Consider the following 20823-nt stretch of genomic DNA (forward strand, 5'->3'; position numbering starts at 1 on the left):
CAATCAGATATCACTGATGGCAACATACTTTCTAAAACAGAAATTGATTCAGTTCTGTTCCATAAATATTTATTTAGAGACTGCTATGTGCTAAGCAACATAATAGTCACTGGAGATACAAAGTTGAAAGGGACATAGATTGTCAAGTACTTCAGTCTTTGCTTAAAGTGTGGATGGAGTCAGTTTGTGAAGATTGCATTTATCTCATCATTACTTAAATAATTATTAAATAGTTACTAAGTGTCAATTTTTCAGATATATTCTGAGAATATAATAAATAACACTTCCTTCAGGTCAGAGAATTAAAATGCCCTTGAGTTCTGGGACTATGTGAAGGAAAGAAACGAAATGTTTTTGTTTTGTACCAGAGATTGAACCCAGGGGTGCTTAACCACAGAGCCACATGCCCAGTCTCTTTTTTCTCTTTTATTTAGAGACAGGGTCTCACTGAATTACTTAGGGCCTTGCTAAATTGCTGAGGCTGTCTTTGAACTTGAGATCCTCCTGCCTCAGTCTTAGCCTCTGGGATTATAGGCATGTGCCACCATGCCCTGAGAAACTATGTATTTTGACGAGTTATTATGTGCCAGACACATTTAGAAGGGCATCCCTATCTATTCTTTCTAAATAGCATCCACTCCTACCCCTTATCACACCCTTGCTCACTTTTCCTCCCCCATCATGCTTCATTTTTCTTAATTCCCTAAGCCCCACCTGACATTATCATTGCTCTAGCCCCAGTTCTGAATAGTAGCAGGCACATAGTAGGTTTGGAGTAGTCATTGCATGAATGAATGACAGGTGGGAATTCTGATTTTACTAAATGAGACCAAGATTTATAACTTAAAGAATTTGTCCATGATTTTGTAACTCTTAAGCCACAAATATGAGATTTAAATTTAGGTGTGACAGCAATGTTGAAGTTTTTTCTACAGGCAGTCCTATAGATGCATATATCTTTACAGAGTTACTAATTAGTCTTTCTAGATAAACACTGATAGTGAAAGTCATTCAGCTCAGAGTTACAGAGAAGTTCTTACCCTCAAGAGCCTGATCTATTTAGGAAGAAAATTTCTGGAAATCCAGTGACAAGCACCAAGCAGCATCTAAGTGTGGAAAGAAACTCAGGGGCAATAAGTGGGAAGAAGGGAATGCTGAGGAAAGCTTTCTCTTGGCGGAGTCTGTTGTTTGAGGAATACAATAAATATTTCTTCAAAGTATAGGACTATCTACATCCCTCTCTCCAGACTTTGAGTCGGAGTCCCTCTTCCCATTTAGTGCTAAAGTAGAGTAATTCTCCCCACTTTGAGCAGAGGGGAGATAGTGGAAAGTAACAGAAGAAAGGCACGTTAGGGAGGGAGTTAGAAGGTTTATGGGCTTACCAAGAAGTGAAAACATAGAGAAAAACTGTTGTAGGAACTGAGATAGTTTTGCCCAAAAAAGAGAAAAAACGTGGAGGTCGGGGTGGGAAGTTCTAATTTCAAACAGCTTCCCTATGGGAAAAGTTTGGTGAGTGCCCCTACTCTTCCTTGGTAAATATTTCAACTTTCCTGCACTTGAAGAACTGACTTCTTTTCCTTGAGGACAGGGTTTAGATGGATTTAAGCTTTTTGCATAAACGGTGGAAGCAAAAACCAAAAACCTGAAACACAAATCTTGATACGAAGAGATATTTAATAAATGAACAGCACAAGCTGTCTCAGGAGGTTGTGAGCCTGCACACTTCAGAGTTTTCAAACCCAACCAGGCCACTCCCTGGGGAATCAGTTCCCCTGGCCCCCTGGTCCTGGGTCACCCGCGGGGCGGGGACAGCAAGCCAGAGGGAGCTCAAGTCGTCAGTCCCAGCTGCAGATCCCGGGTTCCCCAGGTCGGGGTGGGCTGGAGGGAGATCGCTCTGGTGAATCAGTGGGTGCGGGTGCGGCTGGCGGTACGGTACGGGAAAAGCACGCAGCATGCTCTCCGCTGTCGGGAGCCTTCTGCGCTTGGGCTCCGGGTGCGCGGTCCGCTGCGTCCCAGGGGCGTCTCCAGCAGCCTCTCGGCTGCGGGTAACCACTCTCCAGCTCTGTGGTCTCCCTCGCTACTTCAGTGGTGAGACTCGCAGCGATCCTGATGCCCAAAGTCATGGTGAGCCAGTGAAAAGGAGGGACTGTCCTGGGAAAAGGGGGACTAAGGGAGGCTGGGCGAGGGGCCCAGGGCTGAGGGTCGAGGCTTGATGGCGCTTATCCTCGGTGCCTTGGGGCCCTCATTACCTCTGTCCTTCTTTGTCGCTTTTGCTGCAGGGAAGGTTCACAGGGTCCTCGCCCAGCACAAGCCCACACAATTCGACAAGAAAATCCTGGTGTGGACCGGCCGTTTCAAATCGATAGAGGAGATCCCGCCTCGGGTTCCGTAAGTGTGGCGGGTGTCGCGGCCCAGGTTTCGGGAGGCCATACCCTGGGGCCAAGGAGCAGGGCCAGTTTTTCACACTCACACCCGCCACCTTAAGAAAATTACTACCCCCACCTCCGATGCATCAAATCCCTTGACTGGACAGTGGGCAGCTAAATTTATAGGGAGATTGCAGAAGTTGCAGATTTCGGAAAACCACTGGACACTTCTATTATGCCCACGTACCCAGAGCTCCCAGATCATTTAAGCCAAACACAAGGCACGGTTCTCGCCAGCACCCTGGTGACTTCGGGGGGCGCCAGAGAGCGAGAAGGGGCCCTGAGCTTGAGGAGTCGCCGCTAAATCAAGGAAAAAGTTCCCTGATCATAGCTTATGGGGTTGCTGGAGGGTCTCTGGGAAGAATCCTCATCCAGGCAGCCTCCTCCTCTGCGGAGGGAGACTGCCTGTGGTGAACGTGATTCTGCAGCCCTCTGGGTACCAGGTTTACTGGAGTTGCAACACATAGAAGTATCCTCATTGTCCTAAGCCCATCAAGACGGTGGCTAAATGATAAAACTCAAAACTAGCAACTTCCCAGCCAGGGTAATGTAACCTCTAAAAAATAAGTACATGTAACTTGCAAAAAACCATCATTACATCATTTCAGTTAATGCCACCACCACTCCACGCTACCCCCACCAAATTTACAGGACTTTTACAAGAGAAGGTTTTGTACAAAAGAGAAGGAAACTAAGAATAAAATCAATCTGCTAGTTTTAAAACTGATCATTAAAAAATAGGAAATCTGAAACGACAATGCTGAAAAGAATTAGAGGTATTCTATATATTGTATTTTACTCATTAGAATGCTCATTAGAATACATAGATGATGAAAACGGGGTCTGTGTCTTGTTCTTCACACATCGCTTTTAGTTTTGTTGCTCCTTAGTTTACCAGTTACTCAAAGCACCTCAAATAAATGGGGGAGAAAAAAAACATGTGGTGGAAAAATGTATTCTCAACAATGAATTCTGAAGCATTTTTATTCCTTTTTGGATTCAGAGTTTTTAAAATAGGAAATGAACATGAAATTGAAATAACATGGCTTTTGGAGCCTATTTCTGTATTTATTCAACAGTAGAGACATTTGCTGTTATTATAAAACAAATCTTGTTTTGCTTGGTATGAAGATTGTAAAAAAGCAGCCCACTGTAAATTAATGCTTATTAAGAGATCCTATGCTTAATTCAGTATTAACATAGCTAAATGTGGGAAGAGAACCATTTTACCAAAATAATTTAATTTCCTAAGGATTACAGTCAAAAGACATATTATGAACAGGAGCATTTAACAATGAACAAGGTGCCATGTTTGTAGTTGTAGATGTTTGTAGTTTTAGACAAATTTTTAGTCTTGCTATTTAGGAGGGATATTCCTGCTGTTAGTTCTGAAATATAAACAACTTTCCCCTTTTTATGCTCTTAATGGACATGTAATTAAGTGACCTATAATTTTTGTACCATACACTAATTCTATTTAATAACCATGCTATTTTTTAAGTTTTTGCTGTGTTAAACTAATTTGATAAAATAGTTCAAAGCCAGATGGATAGGTCAAAAAGATAAGATCTTTTAAGTTCCATCTGGAACAAAAGGTAGCAGGAAATAAAATCTAATAATGTCTCCATGGACACTAATTGAACCTGTTCACAACTAACATCTTAAAATTTATGTTATTCTGCCCAGAAATCTAAGGAAAATAAGCTTTATATTGCTTTCTGTAACCTTTCAATTAGTAGAAAAGTTAGTTTTTCATTTTTAAGAGGAATTGTAACTTGTCTTCCTGGAGAAATTTTAATGTAACTGCCCTGTATTTAAATTTGACATTAGGTAGAAAAGAATGTCATTGAACATATTCTCAAGAATCAAGTACTTTGATTATGCATATTTATAAACTGCCACTTCATATTATTGCAAATTTCAAAGTTTACAGTTAATTTCAATATAAAAGTTCTCTATCCATGATTCTTCTTGTAACATTACTTTGTAATTAGTGTTGCTAAAATCCTGGACAACTAGAATGTATCTATTAATAAGATAGCCCAGTACTTTAATGACTATATCAAACTTCAGAATAATAAAAAATGAAGGTGCCTTTGTTTTTTTCTTTAACAAATTATTATAATTTGGGTCACTTCTTTTAAACTTTCTGCAAAAGTCATGAAGGAAACATCCTTTTTCTAATAGTCATTCATAATATAATAGTGTCTTTGGGTAATAGGATAGGAGGGGCAGGAAGAGATTGGAGCTGGGTACTATGGTGGTGGTGCACACTTGTAATCCCAGTGACTAGGGAGGATGAGGCAGAAGGATCATAAATTCAAAGTAAGCCTAGGCAACTTAACAAGACCCTGTATGCACATAAAATATAAGAAGGGTTGGGGATGTAGCTTAGAGGTTAAGCATCCCTGGGTTCAATCCCCAGTACAGAGAGAGAGAGAGAGAGAGAGAGAGAAAGAGAGAGAGAGATTTTGATTGGAAGGCTAGTGAAAAAAGCAAAGTGTTGAAAGTGAGTTTTAAAGACTAACCCATTTAAATGAAAACCCAAGGCCTATTTAACATATAAGCTAAATTAATATGAATCATAGACATACACAGGCTGTAACCCTTATTCCTTTTGGTGAACAAAAACCACAGTTGGACCATAATCTCTTGTATTTATATTTTGAGCAATTAGAAACTAAATATACTAGACAGTGATCTCATAGTGGTTAATTATTCTAAGATATGAATAAATAACTGCTAATTTAAAATTGGTAATACTAATGGACTAGCATTTGAAAGATTTTCATGTCTGTTTTGCATTCAGGGATATTTTTTGAATATCCCTTTAACAAATAATTATTTATCATGACTATCAGAAAACTGTATTACTTTAACATAATTAACAAAATTCATATCTTGGTTTAGGCCTGAAATGATAGATGCTGCAAGAAACAAAGCCCGAGTGAAAGCTTGTTACATAATGATAGGACTCACAATTATTGCCTGCTTTGCAGTGATAGCATCAGCCAAAAGGGTGAGTGCCTGCTTAAAGACAGATCTGTTGTGCGCTGGGATGTGGCTCAGTGGTCGAATGTATGCTAGGCAAATGTGAGGCCCTGGTTCAACTCCTGCACTACAGAAAAAGAAAAAAGACTGAATTTTAAGGAATGTTATGACATATTTTCAATTCCAGGATTATGGCCATTCATTACTGTAAGACAAATTTGTCTTTTGAAATCTGGTGCCATCCACTTGTATCTATCATACTAGGAACATATTTATGCATAGAAATTTGGGCCAGTAATTTAACTATATGGCCAAGACAGGGGTGGGGACTTTTTTTCCACTTGTAAAATAAGCAGAAACAAAACCAGGACCGTTTATAACCTAGTTGAAAATCTGCACAAGAACTTTGTCGTGTGAAAATTATGCAGACTAGATAAATGGTTTCTTACATTATGAACTCAATTAGCTATTGCATAGAATTAAGAAAAGGAACTATACAAGTCGAAGTGATTGCCAAGGTCATCTAGATTGTGTCCTGTTTGTGAGTGCCTGCTTGCCAACTTCAATGTATGGTGTATGTTTGATACGGTTAGAGAGAAGTTAGGAACTGACAACTTTAGAATTTTGTTCTCTGCCTTCCCAAATCTTTCCATCTGCTGGTCACTTTTTACCATCAAGAGTAGTCCCCAAAATATTGGGAGATGTGTAACACTGCTGGGTCTCCCTTCTCCAGTCTTAACTTCTCTCTTTGCCAGTCTCCATGTAGGAGCTCTCTTTGGACTCTAACTTACCATCCTAGAATCCCTTTGCATTGTCACCTGAAACTGAACCCAGGGGACAGATGATGGCTCCACCAGTTATGCACACTGCATTTCAGTCATGCAGCCACACCACAAGGAATAGCTTTCCTGGATACCTAAATCTGTGTATACTTAGCCAATCTTACTATTACTATTCCCTATGTGTACTCTGGATACATTTAGCCAATCTGCCCAGTCCTATGGTTCCATCCTTTACCTTTCAAGTTCTCAAGTGAATCTGAGCCCACACTTCATATAGGAACTAGGGCCCATAAACATACTTTTATGTAACTATCCAGTCATTCCTACTAGCTTAGAAAAAAACATATTTCTTTCTTATCAAATGGGAAACTTTAAAAAACACTTTGGACTGAACACTAATACAAAGAAATGCAACTATCTCTTGTTTTCAACCTACTCTTCATAAATGACAGCCTGCTAAATTGATTTTCTAGTTTCCACAAATCTTTACATTGTTAGAACACTGAGACTTCTATAATGAAAAGACAAACACTGCTTTCATTTTTTACTCCCTTCACATAAATGCTTACTTTTCCTGCCTGTTCCTGGGATAGTGAAAGGAGTTTTAGTCATATCTTCCCTCTTCCTGATTTCTTCAGCTTTGTAGAAGTAGCTCAGCTCCATGCTCAGAATCCAAATCCTGGATTAAATTTCCAGCCCACAGTTGTCAAGGCCAATATTTTCCCCCAATGCCTGATTAAAACCATTTCCTTCCATTGTGGTTTCAGCCTCTCCCATTCCCCACCAATTCATCCTTTGAGTTACTTTCATTTCTGATACCTGAGGAATTCCCTTTACTGATTTGGAGGTTAATTATTTGAAAATGTCTTTGTTATATTTTATCCAACAAATCTGTCTGTGTGTAGTGAGAGGATGGGGAAAGATTTCTGACATCAGCTCTTCTGTCCACTACAAGTTTAGTAACTTGTTTTTTTTTTTTTTTCATACCAAAGAAACAGTGTTCCTGAATATTATTCGTGACAGACATTCTAGGTTATTTTCCTCTTTTTTCTTTTTACAAAGTCTCTTCTATATGTTTTACTAAAACACAAGGTACTCCAGAGAGTGACAATGCTTTGTTTTGGTTTTTGTGCAGGCTGCAGAACGGCATGAATCCTTAACAAGTTGGAACCTGGCAAAGAAAGCAAAGTGGCGTGAAGAAGCTGCATTGGCTGCACAGGATAAAGCTAAATGACATTCTGACAGAGCGTTCACTTGAATACCATCATTATTATCAGAAACAATAAAAGATAGGTCAAATAGAACATGTTAAAAATATGTCATGGGTTTTATTTTTGCAGCAAGAAACACAAAGTCTTTTTTATTCATATTTTAAAGTAAATTTTATTGAAAAAATAGTGCACAAAAAACTATATATAGTTTGATAAAAGTCTCAGAGAACACACTTGTATAATCACTGCCCAGGTCAAAAAGTAGAATATTAATAGTTCCTCTGAAGGCTCTGTGCTCTTTCTCAAGTTGTCACTCCCAAAGGTAACAACGATTTTCACCACCATACATTGGTTTTGCCTGTTTTTGAACTTTATATAGATGGAGTCACAAAGTATACACCTTTGTGGATTCTTAACATTATGTTGTGTTCATACACAAATAGTATATAGTTCATTCCTGTTATTTGCTTTATACTCTTCCACTATATGAATATGCCAGTTTACCTGGATACTTGGTCCAGTTTTTGGTTACCAGAGAATGTTAAAATGATCACTTTGTGTCATTAAAATTAGCTTTAAACTAAACCATTAAGGGCTCTCTAAAATCAAAATGTCAGTGATCTTTTAAACTTGTTTGAATAACACTAATTTAACTTTTTTTCTAATATTTTTATTAGTTATAGATGGACACAATGCCTTTATTTTGTTTATTTTTTATGTGGTGCTGAGAATCGAACCCAGTGCCTCACAAATGCTAGGCAAGTGTTCTACCACTAAGCCACAACCTCAGCCCATTAACTTTTTAAATTATATATATCATCCCTATACTTTCTTAATTTGGCATCTACATTTTAAAATCATGAATATAAATTTTTATCCTCACAAGGTACTTTTCTTAGAAAATATTTAGAATGAAGGTCTTAAATATCCTAAAGAAAAAAAAACTATAAAAAATTCAAAAGGGGGCTGGGGTTGTGGCTCAGTGGTAGAGTGCTCACCTGACACGTGTGAGGCCCTGGGTTCAATCCATAGCACCACAAAAAAATAAATAAAAATACAGGTATTGTGTCCAACTGCAACTAAAAAGTAAATATTTAAAAAAATCCAAAGGGAATAAAGATTGATAATTATAAAATTAAGGGCAGAAACTAATGAAATAAGTTAAAGTTTACAGAAGAACAATGTAACTAAATCTGGCAAATTATTTAGATACAAAAACCCCATAATAATATTAGAAATGAAATGATAAAAGGGATTAAAGCCCACTTTTCTTTTTAAAAAAGAACATTATGCATTACTATGCTATTATGTGTTTTGGGCCAAAATGGAGTAATAAGGACTAGATTTACCTCTAGCCTGAAAACAACTAAAACATGAGACAAAAATATGAAACCAAGAGCAGATATCAGATAGTGAGCAGTGAGTGAAATAAAGAAAAATTAGCTGAGTTCTTTTTACTTGCCATTTTACTTCTAAGAGGAGACTGCAGGACATGGAAGGGAGACCCAGGATGAGCTTTGGGCAGAGTTGGGAGGCCAGGACAAACAGAGTTCTCAGAATGCTATCCCTAAGGTGACAGAGCTACACAGACTAGTGGAGATATGCAGAGGGTCCTTGAGTGTTTGTTTAGTTGATCACATGTGACCACTACCTACCCAAGACCATCAAAATAACCATCTGAAAGGATATGGAGAAACAAATTACCTGTAATTCATGGAGTATCACAGTATTCAGAATGCAATGCTTCAAAAGTAAAATAAAGGCGGTCCTGTGTCTGCCTCACAAAGTTTAAAAGGAAACCTATAAAAAATCAAGTATTTCCTAAGTGACTTAACTGTATCCCATAAAAAAGTTCAAGAACAAAACAACTAGGCTGATTCTGTACCTTAGCTATTATGAACAGTACTGCAAAACATGGTTGTGTAGGTAATCTCTTTGGTATGACTTCATTTCTCTTGGATATGTAACTAGAAATGGGCTCAGTATCATTAGCCATCAGGGAAATGGAAATCAAAATCACAATGAGATACCATTTTACCCCAGTTATAATGGCTATTATCAAAAAGACAAAAAAAAATCACAAATGCTATTAGGGATGTGGAGAAGACAATACGGAAGTTTCTCAAAAAACTGAAAAAAAATTTACCACATGGCTCTTACTATTTTATTCTGACAATCTTTGCTCTTTAACTGAAATCTTTAAATCATTTAAAAAATCACTGTGATTATTGATGTAACTGAATTTAGATCTACCATCTTGATAATTTTTCTTGGTCTCCTTTTTCCTCTTCTTCCGCCTAATTTTGGATTAATCAAGAATGTTTTTTATTCCATTTTATCTTCTTTGATGGTTGTATAAAGCAGATGGAATATTAACCAATAATGGCATCTGGTTTTGTTCCCTATTAGGAATAAACAATCATGAGAACAAATAATTGAGACACATTTACATAAATGCAATTGTAAAATAGCATTTTATTATTTTTAATATAGTGTTGTAACATTTCATAATATTGCATACTGCTCATATGTTGGTTTATTTATTTAAGTAAGAATATCCTCCCCCTCAACTGACCCCCAATCAGAATTTAAAGATATATTATTCTTTTAGAATCCTATTATATTGGCTCCTAACATGTCCACATTTCATAAAACAATACTATTAATTAAAATAAATAAAAGTTAGCAAGAATTTGATTTCAGTTTCACAATTAAGCAACCAATAGATTGCCGAATTTAGAATACCAACAAAAAATCCAATAATGCTTTTTTATATTTACTTTTTTCTATAATGCTCCCTCTTAAGAAAAAAATACAAAGGCAAAGATAATAAATTCTTCTTTTACCCAGTAAATCAAGCTTTAACTGCAGACAGGTTTTACAGTTACTAAATTACATGTTTATTTCTGTGCCAGCAGGTTTTATTCCTTTTCCCCCACTTTCTTTCTTGTTCTGGTACTACCAATAATTGAACAAATGACATTGAAATTAAGGACACTAAAAGTTAGAATAACCTTTCAGAATAAAACTGGTCAGTGAGTCAAATACTTACAAAATAAGTAAGCATGATTGCATAGATTAACTAGTAGAAATTTAAATTCAGACAAAATAAAAGACCATATTTAATTCAAATTTAATAAAATGAACTCCTTCAAAAGTATCTTCTTGATATATGTGCTAATGTTGTATACATTCCCTTAAAACACATTTTTATTTCATTGAATTTCATTTGGCACAGTTTCTCTGGGATGTAAATGTAATGAATCTTACAAAAGCAAATTTAAATTTTTTTTTCACAAGGGAGAGTGAAAATTAATGGAAATACATTTTGGAGCATTTTAAATGATACACTTGAAAAGAGTGGTCCTATTTTTTTCACATTTTTTTGGTCTTTTTTCTTTTGGACTTAACCCAGGAGTACTTTACCACTGAGCTACATCTCCAGCCCTTTTTATGTTTTATTTTAAGACAGTCTGAGTGGTAATATTTTTAACAAATTTTAAAAACAAAACTCTTGTTCAGTTTTGATCTAATAAACTCACCACCAGGCCTAAATTTAGTTAAATGTCTTTGCATTCAAATATAAACAAATTACTAGCCAAGTAACATATCCAAGAAACTAAATATGTTTGTATTTAAATGGTTAACATATGTCATATTCTGTTCCTAGAGATATAACATTTGTTTTATTGGCAAAACATTTTAAATCTCCCTTGATAGGTCATTCAATGTGTGCCTGCATGTGCATACACACACACATATATTATTTTTCTTTCTATAAGGAAAAAAGTGTTTTTGGAAGATTTAGCTCAGAGATTTATTATATTGACTATGGGGTCCTCAAAAGCAGGCACAGCTGGTTAGTTTATAAATTATGCTGCATTATCAAGTTCAATTGAATAGAAAGAGCAGAATACCCTGTCACCTGATGCTTAGAACCATTGGCACCACAAAACAGTTTTTATCTAATAAATTCATTATCAATTTGGCAATATCTAATATAACTACCCTGTTTTTGAATACGCATAATGCAAAAGAAACTTTATATGCAACTACATAACATCCACCATAATAAAAATGGCACAGATACAACCTACTTAACAGTATAAAACAGGATTTGCAGATGAAGTTAGCATTATGGACACCATTTAAACCTGGATTTTTATAGCTGTAGGTTTTAAGTATCTTTGCCAAAAGCTTAGTTTCATGATATATAATTTACAAAGTATTATACTACTTAAAAGTACTCCTATATACACCTTCCTTTTGTAACATGCCTCTGATTTCCAGCAGAAACATTATAAATGCTCTCATAAATGAAATCTTTCTCTTTATAGAATAGACTATGAATCATATCAAAATTGCTTTAGTTCCCATCTTAAAAGAGTTGCAAATTACGTTTTAAATAATTTTTCCAGGTATATAATTGGAAATCTAAATAGACTGGATATAACAATAAATTAAAAGATAATTCAACAGTACCACAACTGCTTAGAAAATTCTTCCATGCACTGGACTGGGAGAGTAATAGACACACGCACATATATATATATATAATAAATATATATGTAATTTTTCTAGTGAAACCTTTCTTTTAAATTTGCAGAGTTTAAAGAGGTTTTTGCTGTTAATTTAGCAAACACACACAGTATAGTGACCAATCTGATACAAATGTAATCTAATACATAATTCATAATAAGCAGCAGTATGACTATTACCAAAACAAAAAAGTTCTAATATAGATTCCAACCATATTAAAGAATCCTTACCAATTTTCCTTAATATCATCACTTACTGCCCAAATATTAAATGCACTTAATATAATGTAATACGTAACAAGGTGATTTCTTCAGGATACTTTTGTCATTCAAGTACTTAAGTTCATCATCACAAAGAGAATAAAACTTTTCAATTACTGCTCTGAAAAGTCAGAGAAATAATACAGTATCATTTTAGGTATGCAGCACAACTTTAGATTCATTTTGGCATCACTGTCATGATGCTCTTTAAAAAGAACAGTGAAAACATAATAAAACACTATTTCAAAAATGGTAGCACATTTGGTTAAAATATAAAATATACTAGTATAATAGCATTTATATGTTAAAAACAAATATTTAAGTGTTCTGTAATCTTTTTAATGTACACAACATGAAGAACTGCTTCTCTCTCCACAATTGTGACATCTTAATTGATTATCAGTACAATATTTCTTCTGTTTTATAAATAAATTTTACAGGTTTTCTGTTGCAATTTATACTTGCGAAGTATAACCTACAGCACAGTGATTAATAACTTAAGGTAAGGTAATAAATATTTTCACATTCTAATTTAGCTTTTACATGATTTCATGCTTCTGAAGCTTTTTTGTTTTTATTTTTGCTTCAAGACAGAGGTAGATTTAGTAGATTGGATGTGTCAGACTTACTGCCAAAATGCAATTATCAATAGCTGTACTGCTATTGTGCAGTTTCCAAGAATACTTGAAAAAATTCAGAATCACTATGTAATACTTCATCAAAGTTCTCCTTTTCAAGCTTCAGTTAAATAATTGCATAATGTATTTAATTGTTCACAGATACAAAAATTCAAATAACAAAAACATATATAGTAATACCAAAACAAACAACAAAAAAATACTTACAACAAAAGACTACATCTGAATAGACATTTTTGTTTCATTTTTCTTTTTAAAAGTGTGTCAAATTCTTACTTTTCTGTTCTATGTAAAAAAGAAACAAACAAACAAACAAACAAGAAACATTCCTCCTGACACTGGCAACAAAGAGGAAATATCTGAAGCTACCCTTCTTGGACATTAATTTTTTTCTCCACCAAGTTAAAGTTGAAACCCTTCCATTGGTGCTTCCTGCTGCTGAAATACAAACTGTTGTTGGTTTTCATCCACCTGAGGTACAATGCTGGGGTCATCTTCTTCTACACCAAAATAATGTTCAATCAGATCAAAGGCCTTTTGGTAAATTTCTTGATTTTCGTGGCTTTGCAGAAACTCAATTTTATCCAGACCTATTATATAAAACACATATATAAAAACAAATCATTTTTAAAGTTTCAGTATATATTTATACAAAACAATAAACCAATAACACACATAACTCCACTGGCAACAGGGCTGCTATTTTTACTTAATTTTTGCACATAATGATAGCCAAAACTTATGCCTATTTTGCACACTCTTTCTAATATCATAATAATACTATTGTAATGGAATAGCCCAAACTCATAACTTAAGGTCAAAATAATGACTATAGTAAGGAAATATTCTTGTAAATCAGTGGTTACTATCTCGTATTGATGTAATGTCTTCACCAGCAACACTATGTAATTTGACATAAAGGCAACGTGACATCTCTAGCTTCATTTAAGAATCCTAAATAAAAACTTGAATCAGCATAAAATAAAGAGACTTAATAAAGGCAAGGGAATATTAATACAAATAATTTTTTAAAAAACAATTTGGATTCATATCTATTATAAAATAAATTCCAATGAGTTAAATATTTTAAGAATTCAATCAAAAAATTTTGGTCAACAAAAAATTAATTTTTAACAATCCTCCAAGAAGGGGCAATAATTTTGTAAACTTAAAAAAAATAGGAGATTAAGTTGAATCATTCATTAAATATAAATCAACACAGTCTGCTTTATTAAAATAAAAAAAAATAAAGACTGGGAGAAAGCCATTTCAAAATAAACAACTATAATATAAAATTAATTCAAAGTTTTACAGAAGAAGAGCCAAATTGGTAAACTGGACAAAGTGCTATAAAGATGCCATTTTGAAAAGAAAATACATATGGACAAGACAACTGATGAAATAGGCCAAGAAATACCAATGAAAACAACTTAGTGATACATTTTGCATCTGTTAAATCAACAAATATATAAAATAAGCATGAGATTAATGAATACATTCACAAAGAGCTAGTGACACTCTCAAGTAATAGGCTTTTGAAAAGCAAAATGAAAAGATATATCAAAGCTAAATCAAAATTTCTATGATTCCATAAATGTACTCCTGAAAATTTATCCCAAGAAACTAATTCAACAGAAGACACAAATTTATATGCAGAAAAATGCTTATATTGGCATAATCAGGAGCAAACTAACGGTCAACTGCAAGAGTATGACCGAAACTGCACACACTGTTCACTCGTATAATGTTATATGGCAATTATAATTGTAAAAATTATGGAGAAGTATAAACTTTCTCTAAAATATTAACAAGTAGAATACAAAACTACACACTGTAATTAAATTGATCTAAAGTATTTGTGCATAGGACAATGTAAAAAAGAGGTACACAGTGAAATAAGTTGTTAGGAAAATAGAATTATGGGTAACATTTTTTAAACATTTTTTAAAATATACTGGTCTTACAACAAAAAACATGTATGCAAGTAGAGGGGAAAATTGCCTATGACAGACAATTTTTAACTAATCGCTTACCGTATGCTTCTTCAATGAGAGCACAGTATGAATTAATGCCTACGCCATTCTGCTTAGATTCTTGTTCTCCAAGACGTAAAATATTTTCAAGTCCATTTAAAGCCACTTGAACTATTTTGGAGTCCATAACAGTCAAAAGGTCACAAAGTGGTTTAATGCAGCCTAAGGCTACCAAATACCTTCAGAATAATTTAAAAAAGAGAAATGGAGGGAAGATTCAAAAGATTTAAATAAACACTGTTTACTGTAATAACACAAAAATATTCTTCATAATGAAATGGTATATAAGCAATTAAGAAACATATTCCTGTGCAAACTCAAATATTACAAACATTTAAATTTTTATCTACAAACGAATCTAAAAACCTTTATTCTTCTAGTCTTTAATTTACTATAATTAGCAATAAATGGTATTGCAAATTACAAAGTATACACATGGGGAAACTGGCACTTACATCTCTTTTTGCATGGCATATGAGCACTAAGAATCATATGTTCAACCTGTTTTTCAAAAGGGCAAGTCTACATATACACATAGGGGTCATTTGGTGAGAGAGACAGATAGGGAGAGGGAGAAGGGTCATCTAAATTAAATTTTAGAAAAATCTTTTCTCACAAAAAGAATCCTAGCTAATCTTCTAAAACACAGTATATATACATAGTATTTATATGTATTCATACTATGTTTCAGAACTATAGAAGACCTCTAGGAATACAAGAAGTCATCGTATAAATAATATTTATAAATAATAGTCAAAAAATATTCCACTCACTTCCTAATGCTTTGATCTTTCCTTGTTGTTAGCTGTTTTTCCATTCTCCAGAATGAAGTAACTGATTTGTTTACTTGGCAAAAACTTCATATTAAGCACAGAAGTTAAAAACAGGCTCTGAAGCCAGACTTCATAAGTTCAAGTCCCAGTTCTATTCTTTATTAACTGTGTGACCTTTAGTTGTTGCTCTATACCTCTGTTTCTCCATCTTAAAATGGGGCTAATAATAGTACCAACCTTAGAAAGTTATGAGAACAGTATGGCATTTAATCAAAGTGCCTGTCTCTTTAAAAAAAAAAAAATGTGTATACCTTCACTGGAGCACTCACTTGCCATAATACTATATTGTAACTTATCAGAAATATTTGTTGAATGAATGATTATCTCACAGTTATGAGGTTAGAAGAGATAACATTATGGGGGGGGGCTGAGGTTGTGGCTCAGTGGTAGAGTGCTCACCTAGCATACATGAGGCACTGGGTTCAAACCTCAGCACTGCATAAAAATGAAATAAAGATATTGAGTCCACCTACAACTAAAAAATAAATATTAAAAAAATGAAGAAGAGAAAGCATTACATAAAAGCACCTAACATTTTGCTGGTAGAGTAACTAAATGACATAGTGCAACAATTGGCAATAGTACGGCACTCAACAAGTGCTAGTGGAACGAATGCATGCTGAACCTAATCTGAGATCCTGAATCTCTTCCCATACATGTAGAGTTAATGAAATGGTGAAATTGGTTAGAGAAATAATGATCTCATTGGGCACTTAAACCATACTAATAAATTTAAGGAATACTATCCAGAATGGATATAATAATGAAAATAAATTGGAAAAAATATATAACTGTTTGGAGATGAACAAACTTTCAGACCAAAGCAGCTAAAAATAACACTAACATTTAAAAAATACAAGATAGAACAATGAAATAATCTTTCTTTACTACTACTGAATACTAAAGCAATGAGGTGTAATGAAATATAAAAAGCAGAGACATGTTATCACTGTACATAGTATGAATCTGAGAGAACAAGACCATAGTATAATGAAAGCACTGAAAGACAAAGATCTCACAATAGGTAGTTTGAAAATCCTCTATTTCATAAAACAGCATCACAATTAACTCCTGTTTTATAAATTTAAAAAAACAAAGCAAACATTCACTAGAAAATATTCCCTAAATAGCCACTTATAAGAAATCTAAGACGTCTTGAATTTCATGAAGGAATCCTCAGAGTAAGCAGATTCTGCAGGAAGGTAGGCTTTTATTAAAGGAACAAAGTGGAGCTTTGCTACAGGAGATAAAAATTGAAAGTACATGATAAAAAGAGATTTAGGAATCAATATTGACAAAACTAATGATTAAATAACAATAGTAGTTTGTTGAGAAGCTGATAATTAGACACTGTGCTGATCACTTTAAATGCATAAATTTAACTTAAGGTACAGTTATTGAATTCATTTTAAAAAAATGAAACTAGATTAAAAAGGCTAAATGACTGTAAAGGTCACATAACTTTTACTGAAGGAGCAGAACTTGAAATCAGACTGACTTAAGAGCCCTTTGTACCAACCATTTTACTGTCAGTAAAATAAATAAAGATCTAGATTTTTAAAAGTGTGCATTTAAAAAAGATAACTGGTGGAGAAAAATAGCTCTACAGTGGTACATGACTGTAATCCCAGTGGCACAGAAAGCTGAGGCAGGAGGATGCCAAGTTCAAACCCAGTCTTAGCAACTTAGTGAGTGAGGCCCTAAGCAACTTAGTGAGTCCCTGTCTCAAAATAAAAAATTTAATATAGGGCTGTGGATGTGACTCAGTGCTTAAGCACCCCTGGATTGAATTCCTGATACCAATAAATAAATAAATAAATAAATAAATAAATAAATAAATAAATAAATAAATAATACTATCTTTTGGCAAGGCAAACAACTGATACAGAATAGAACATCACTAAATAAATGACTCTTTTAATTTTTATTTTACTCTAAATAAGTTGATAACTTAAATTTTTGTGATTTTATGTTTTTCTAATGCCCATGACACTGTATTTTGCAAATTAACGTAAACTGTTCCTGTTCAGATTCTTAATCTCCAGCCTGTCAAGAAATATGGTGTTAATTAAATTAAACAAACAAAACAACCATTGTGCCAGTAACATAGCAACTTAGAGGTTGAGACAGGAGGATCTCAGCAACTTAGGCAGTTTCAGCAACTTAGCAAGATCTGCCTCAGCAACTTAGCAAAACCCTGTTTCAAAATAAAAAATTTTTAAAAAAAGGACTGGAGATGTGACTCAGTGGTAAAAACAAAACAAAACAAAACAAAACACCCTTGGATTCAATCCCTAGTACAAAAAAACCCAAAAAACAAAAAAACAATGTGAATGAAAAGATACAGCAAATGCTGCCATTTCATGTTAACAAACTGACATACTAATAATGTTAGTTTCATCGACAAATAAAAAATGTGTTTTTCGAATTCTGACTTACACTTAAAAAGCAATTTTTAAATATCTGAATCATACCTTATTTGCTCTGGAGTGCCTCCTGATGTTGCATTAGTTATAGCCCAAGCTGCTTCTTTTCTGGTGCGAAACTCTGCTTTCTGAAGAATCTCAATCAAACCAGGAAAAATACTTGCATCTATAACAGCCTGGGAGGAGAAAAAATGATATAGTATAATTAGTGCAAAATACTTTTAAAATATTACCAAGTAGAGGAGTAAAGAAACTCAATGGTCAAAGTTTTGGAAATATTTTGTTTCTCATCTGTCAATAAACTTTCAGGTACTTTCTTCTTCTAGAAGGAAATAAGCTTTTAAAAGAATAGAGAAGCTTTCAGCAGAATATAAATGATAAAGCACTGGCATATGATTCATCAAAATGGATGAATCACTGACTTGAGCTTAATAGAATTCTAATAAACCACTAAAAGCTATAAGAGGAAGATGGATCACTGTCTAACTTATTTAAAACATTAAAAAAAAATCCCTGTTTTAGAAACTAACCACTGTGTGTCAGGCACAATATTAGATATTTTTATGTATACAAATGCACATTTCTCACTAGATAATGAAAAATAAATATTAACATTTTAGAGGAGGACATGTCAAATTCTTTAAACTGCTTTTCAGAAATCTTTTTTTTTTTTTTTAACCTTCTTTTAGTAACTCACTAAAATACATCACTGATGGGCTGGGGATATATCTCAGTTGGTAGAGTGCTTGCCTCACATGCACACAGCCCTAGGTTAAATCCCCAGCAACACACACTCACACACATACACACACACACACACACACACACACACTGTCATCACTGATAAAATGCTGACTTTTGTCAAACTGGTACCTTAGACCTTCTCGCTCTAATCTCAGATCTAGAAAGTATTTACCTGAATCTGAGCTCTGTTTCCAGCAGTGATGTTAGAAATAGTCCAGCAGGCTTCTTTTCTAATTGACTCCTTTGGGCTACTCAATAAGTGTAAGAGACAGGGTAATGCAGAACAATTCAAAATTACCTAAAACAAGTAAGAAATAGAAACAAAAAGTTTCTTAATAATTAACCCATACAAAAATCTAATGGATTACTTTTAAGTATAAAAATCATTCCAATAAACAAAATCAAAACAGTGAATTTCCTCTCAAAGTAAAACTTAGGTACTTGTTATCTTCTTCCTTCCTGCTGTTGCCACAACTTGTCTAAAGCCAGTGTAAGGAAGTGCCATGTTCTCAATCTACAAAAATGCAAATCAGAGGCTCATCCTTCAAGTTTATAAATTAAAGCAAGTTTACAAGTTAAAGCAAGTTAATTTGTAGCATTATCAATGAAAATGCTGTTTTCAAAATATAACCAAGTATAGGAGTCTTCATTCAAACTTAATGTTTTTTTAAAAAGTCACAATTTTGGGGAATATGTTCAGAGTTCAACTGAAATAACTGCTTAAAGATTTAGTGACTGAGGTCAGGATCCAACCTCTAGTTTTCAAAATGAAATTAGTGAAAAAAATATTTACCAGTCTGAAAGCATTTAATTTTATAATAAGAAATCTTAATGTATGGAATAAGCTATTTCATTAAAATTTTTACTGTTCCATTTTTCTTTTGTAAATAAGTATATTCTCTGTATTTCTTTATTCCATGGTAATATTATTTTCCTATATCAAAATCATTCCTAATGATTCACATTAAATTTACTTGAGGAAGAATGTACAAAACAGTGCACTGAAATTTTGGCTAAAAAATACAGTGTATGTTTAGATAGACATTTTCATTTAGAGAGTTACTTTAAATGAACTATCAACTGTTTAATAACTTTTGTAGTTATCTAAATAGACTTGAGAAGAGTAAAATTAAAAAATCCTGTAGGTTAGAAAAAAACCTACTGAAAGGTAGTAAAAGAGGGAGAATCTAATGTGTTAGAGAGTTTTTTTAAAAAAAAAAAACTCCACCCTAAATCTGGAGTCAACCTTGATCTCATACCTTATTTGACATTTCACAATTCTCAAAAAGATACACACGCATATATACAGTTATTCCTTACCATCCTTCCTGTGGTCTCATAATTTGTGTCTGTAATCTAGTATAAAACCCACTCCTATTTATAACCCCATTTCTAACCTATTTAAAATCAATCACCTGTTCACTAAAAGTTTCTATTCAAGTTAAGTTCAATGCCTCTTAAACATATCTCACAGAGGTCTCTATACCTCTATATCTAGGATTACATAGCTCTCTTCTAGTCTCATAAGTACTTCTTTAATTTTTAAGATCCAGCTTTAGTTCTAACGTTCTATGGAAACTAAACAGATTCTTAGCACTCTGATCTCTTTTTCAAACTTTTATAACATTTATTTGCTCATTCGTTTATGGGAGGGTACTGGGGATTGAACTTCGGGACACTCAACCACTGAGTCTCATCCCCAGCCCTATTTTGTATTTTATTTAAAGATAGGGTCTCACTGAGTTGCTTAATGCCTCACTGTGCTAAGGCTGGCTTTAAACCCATGATCCTCCTATCTCAGCCTCCCAAGTGACTGGGGTTACAGATGTGTGCCATCATGCCTGGTTATACCATCTATTATACGACAGTTAATAGCATATATTTACTACCTTAAATAATTTGTTTTAATATTTATTTTCTCCATATTTTTATTATAAATC

At 33.9% G+C, this 20823-nt stretch overlaps 2 protein-coding genes across 3 annotated transcripts in view; one reads left to right on the plus strand and one right to left on the minus strand.

The window, feature by feature from the left end:
• Nucleotides 1-1859: 1859 nt before the first annotated feature.
• On the plus strand, nucleotides 1860-7489 carry Fam162b (family with sequence similarity 162 member B). The gene is made up of 4 exons (XM_026394097.1): nucleotides 1860-2124; nucleotides 2280-2388; nucleotides 5337-5445; nucleotides 7335-7489. The coding sequence occupies exons 1-4, from the start codon at nucleotides 1953-1955 to the stop codon at nucleotides 7431-7433; spliced, it is 489 nt and encodes a 162-aa protein (XP_026249882.1). The 5' UTR covers nucleotides 1860-1952; the 3' UTR covers nucleotides 7434-7489.
• Nucleotides 7490-9913: 2424 nt separating this feature from the next.
• The window catches only part of Kpna5 (karyopherin subunit alpha 5), a 39269-nt gene continuing 28359 nt past the window's right edge, over nucleotides 9914-20823 (minus strand). The window contains exons 11-14 of one of the 2 annotated variants that reach the window (XM_026394072.2): nucleotides 19056-19181; nucleotides 18188-18315; nucleotides 14881-15059; nucleotides 9914-13437 (exon numbers count right to left, since the gene is read on the minus strand). In XM_026394072.2, the coding sequence (XP_026249857.1) occupies nucleotides 13250-13437; nucleotides 14881-15059; nucleotides 18188-18315; nucleotides 19056-19181 (621 nt within the window). In that variant the 3' untranslated portion in view covers nucleotides 9914-13249. Of the gene's footprint in view, nucleotides 13438-14880; nucleotides 15060-16609; nucleotides 16951-18187; nucleotides 18316-19055; nucleotides 19182-20823 lie in introns of those variants that run through there. The other variant, XM_026394074.1, reaches the window with a different exon arrangement.

The sequence above is a fragment of the Urocitellus parryii genome, chromosome 8 (genome assembly GCF_045843805.1).
Source record: "Urocitellus parryii isolate mUroPar1 chromosome 8, mUroPar1.hap1, whole genome shotgun sequence".
Lineage (NCBI taxonomy): Eukaryota > Metazoa > Chordata > Mammalia > Rodentia > Sciuridae > Urocitellus > Urocitellus parryii.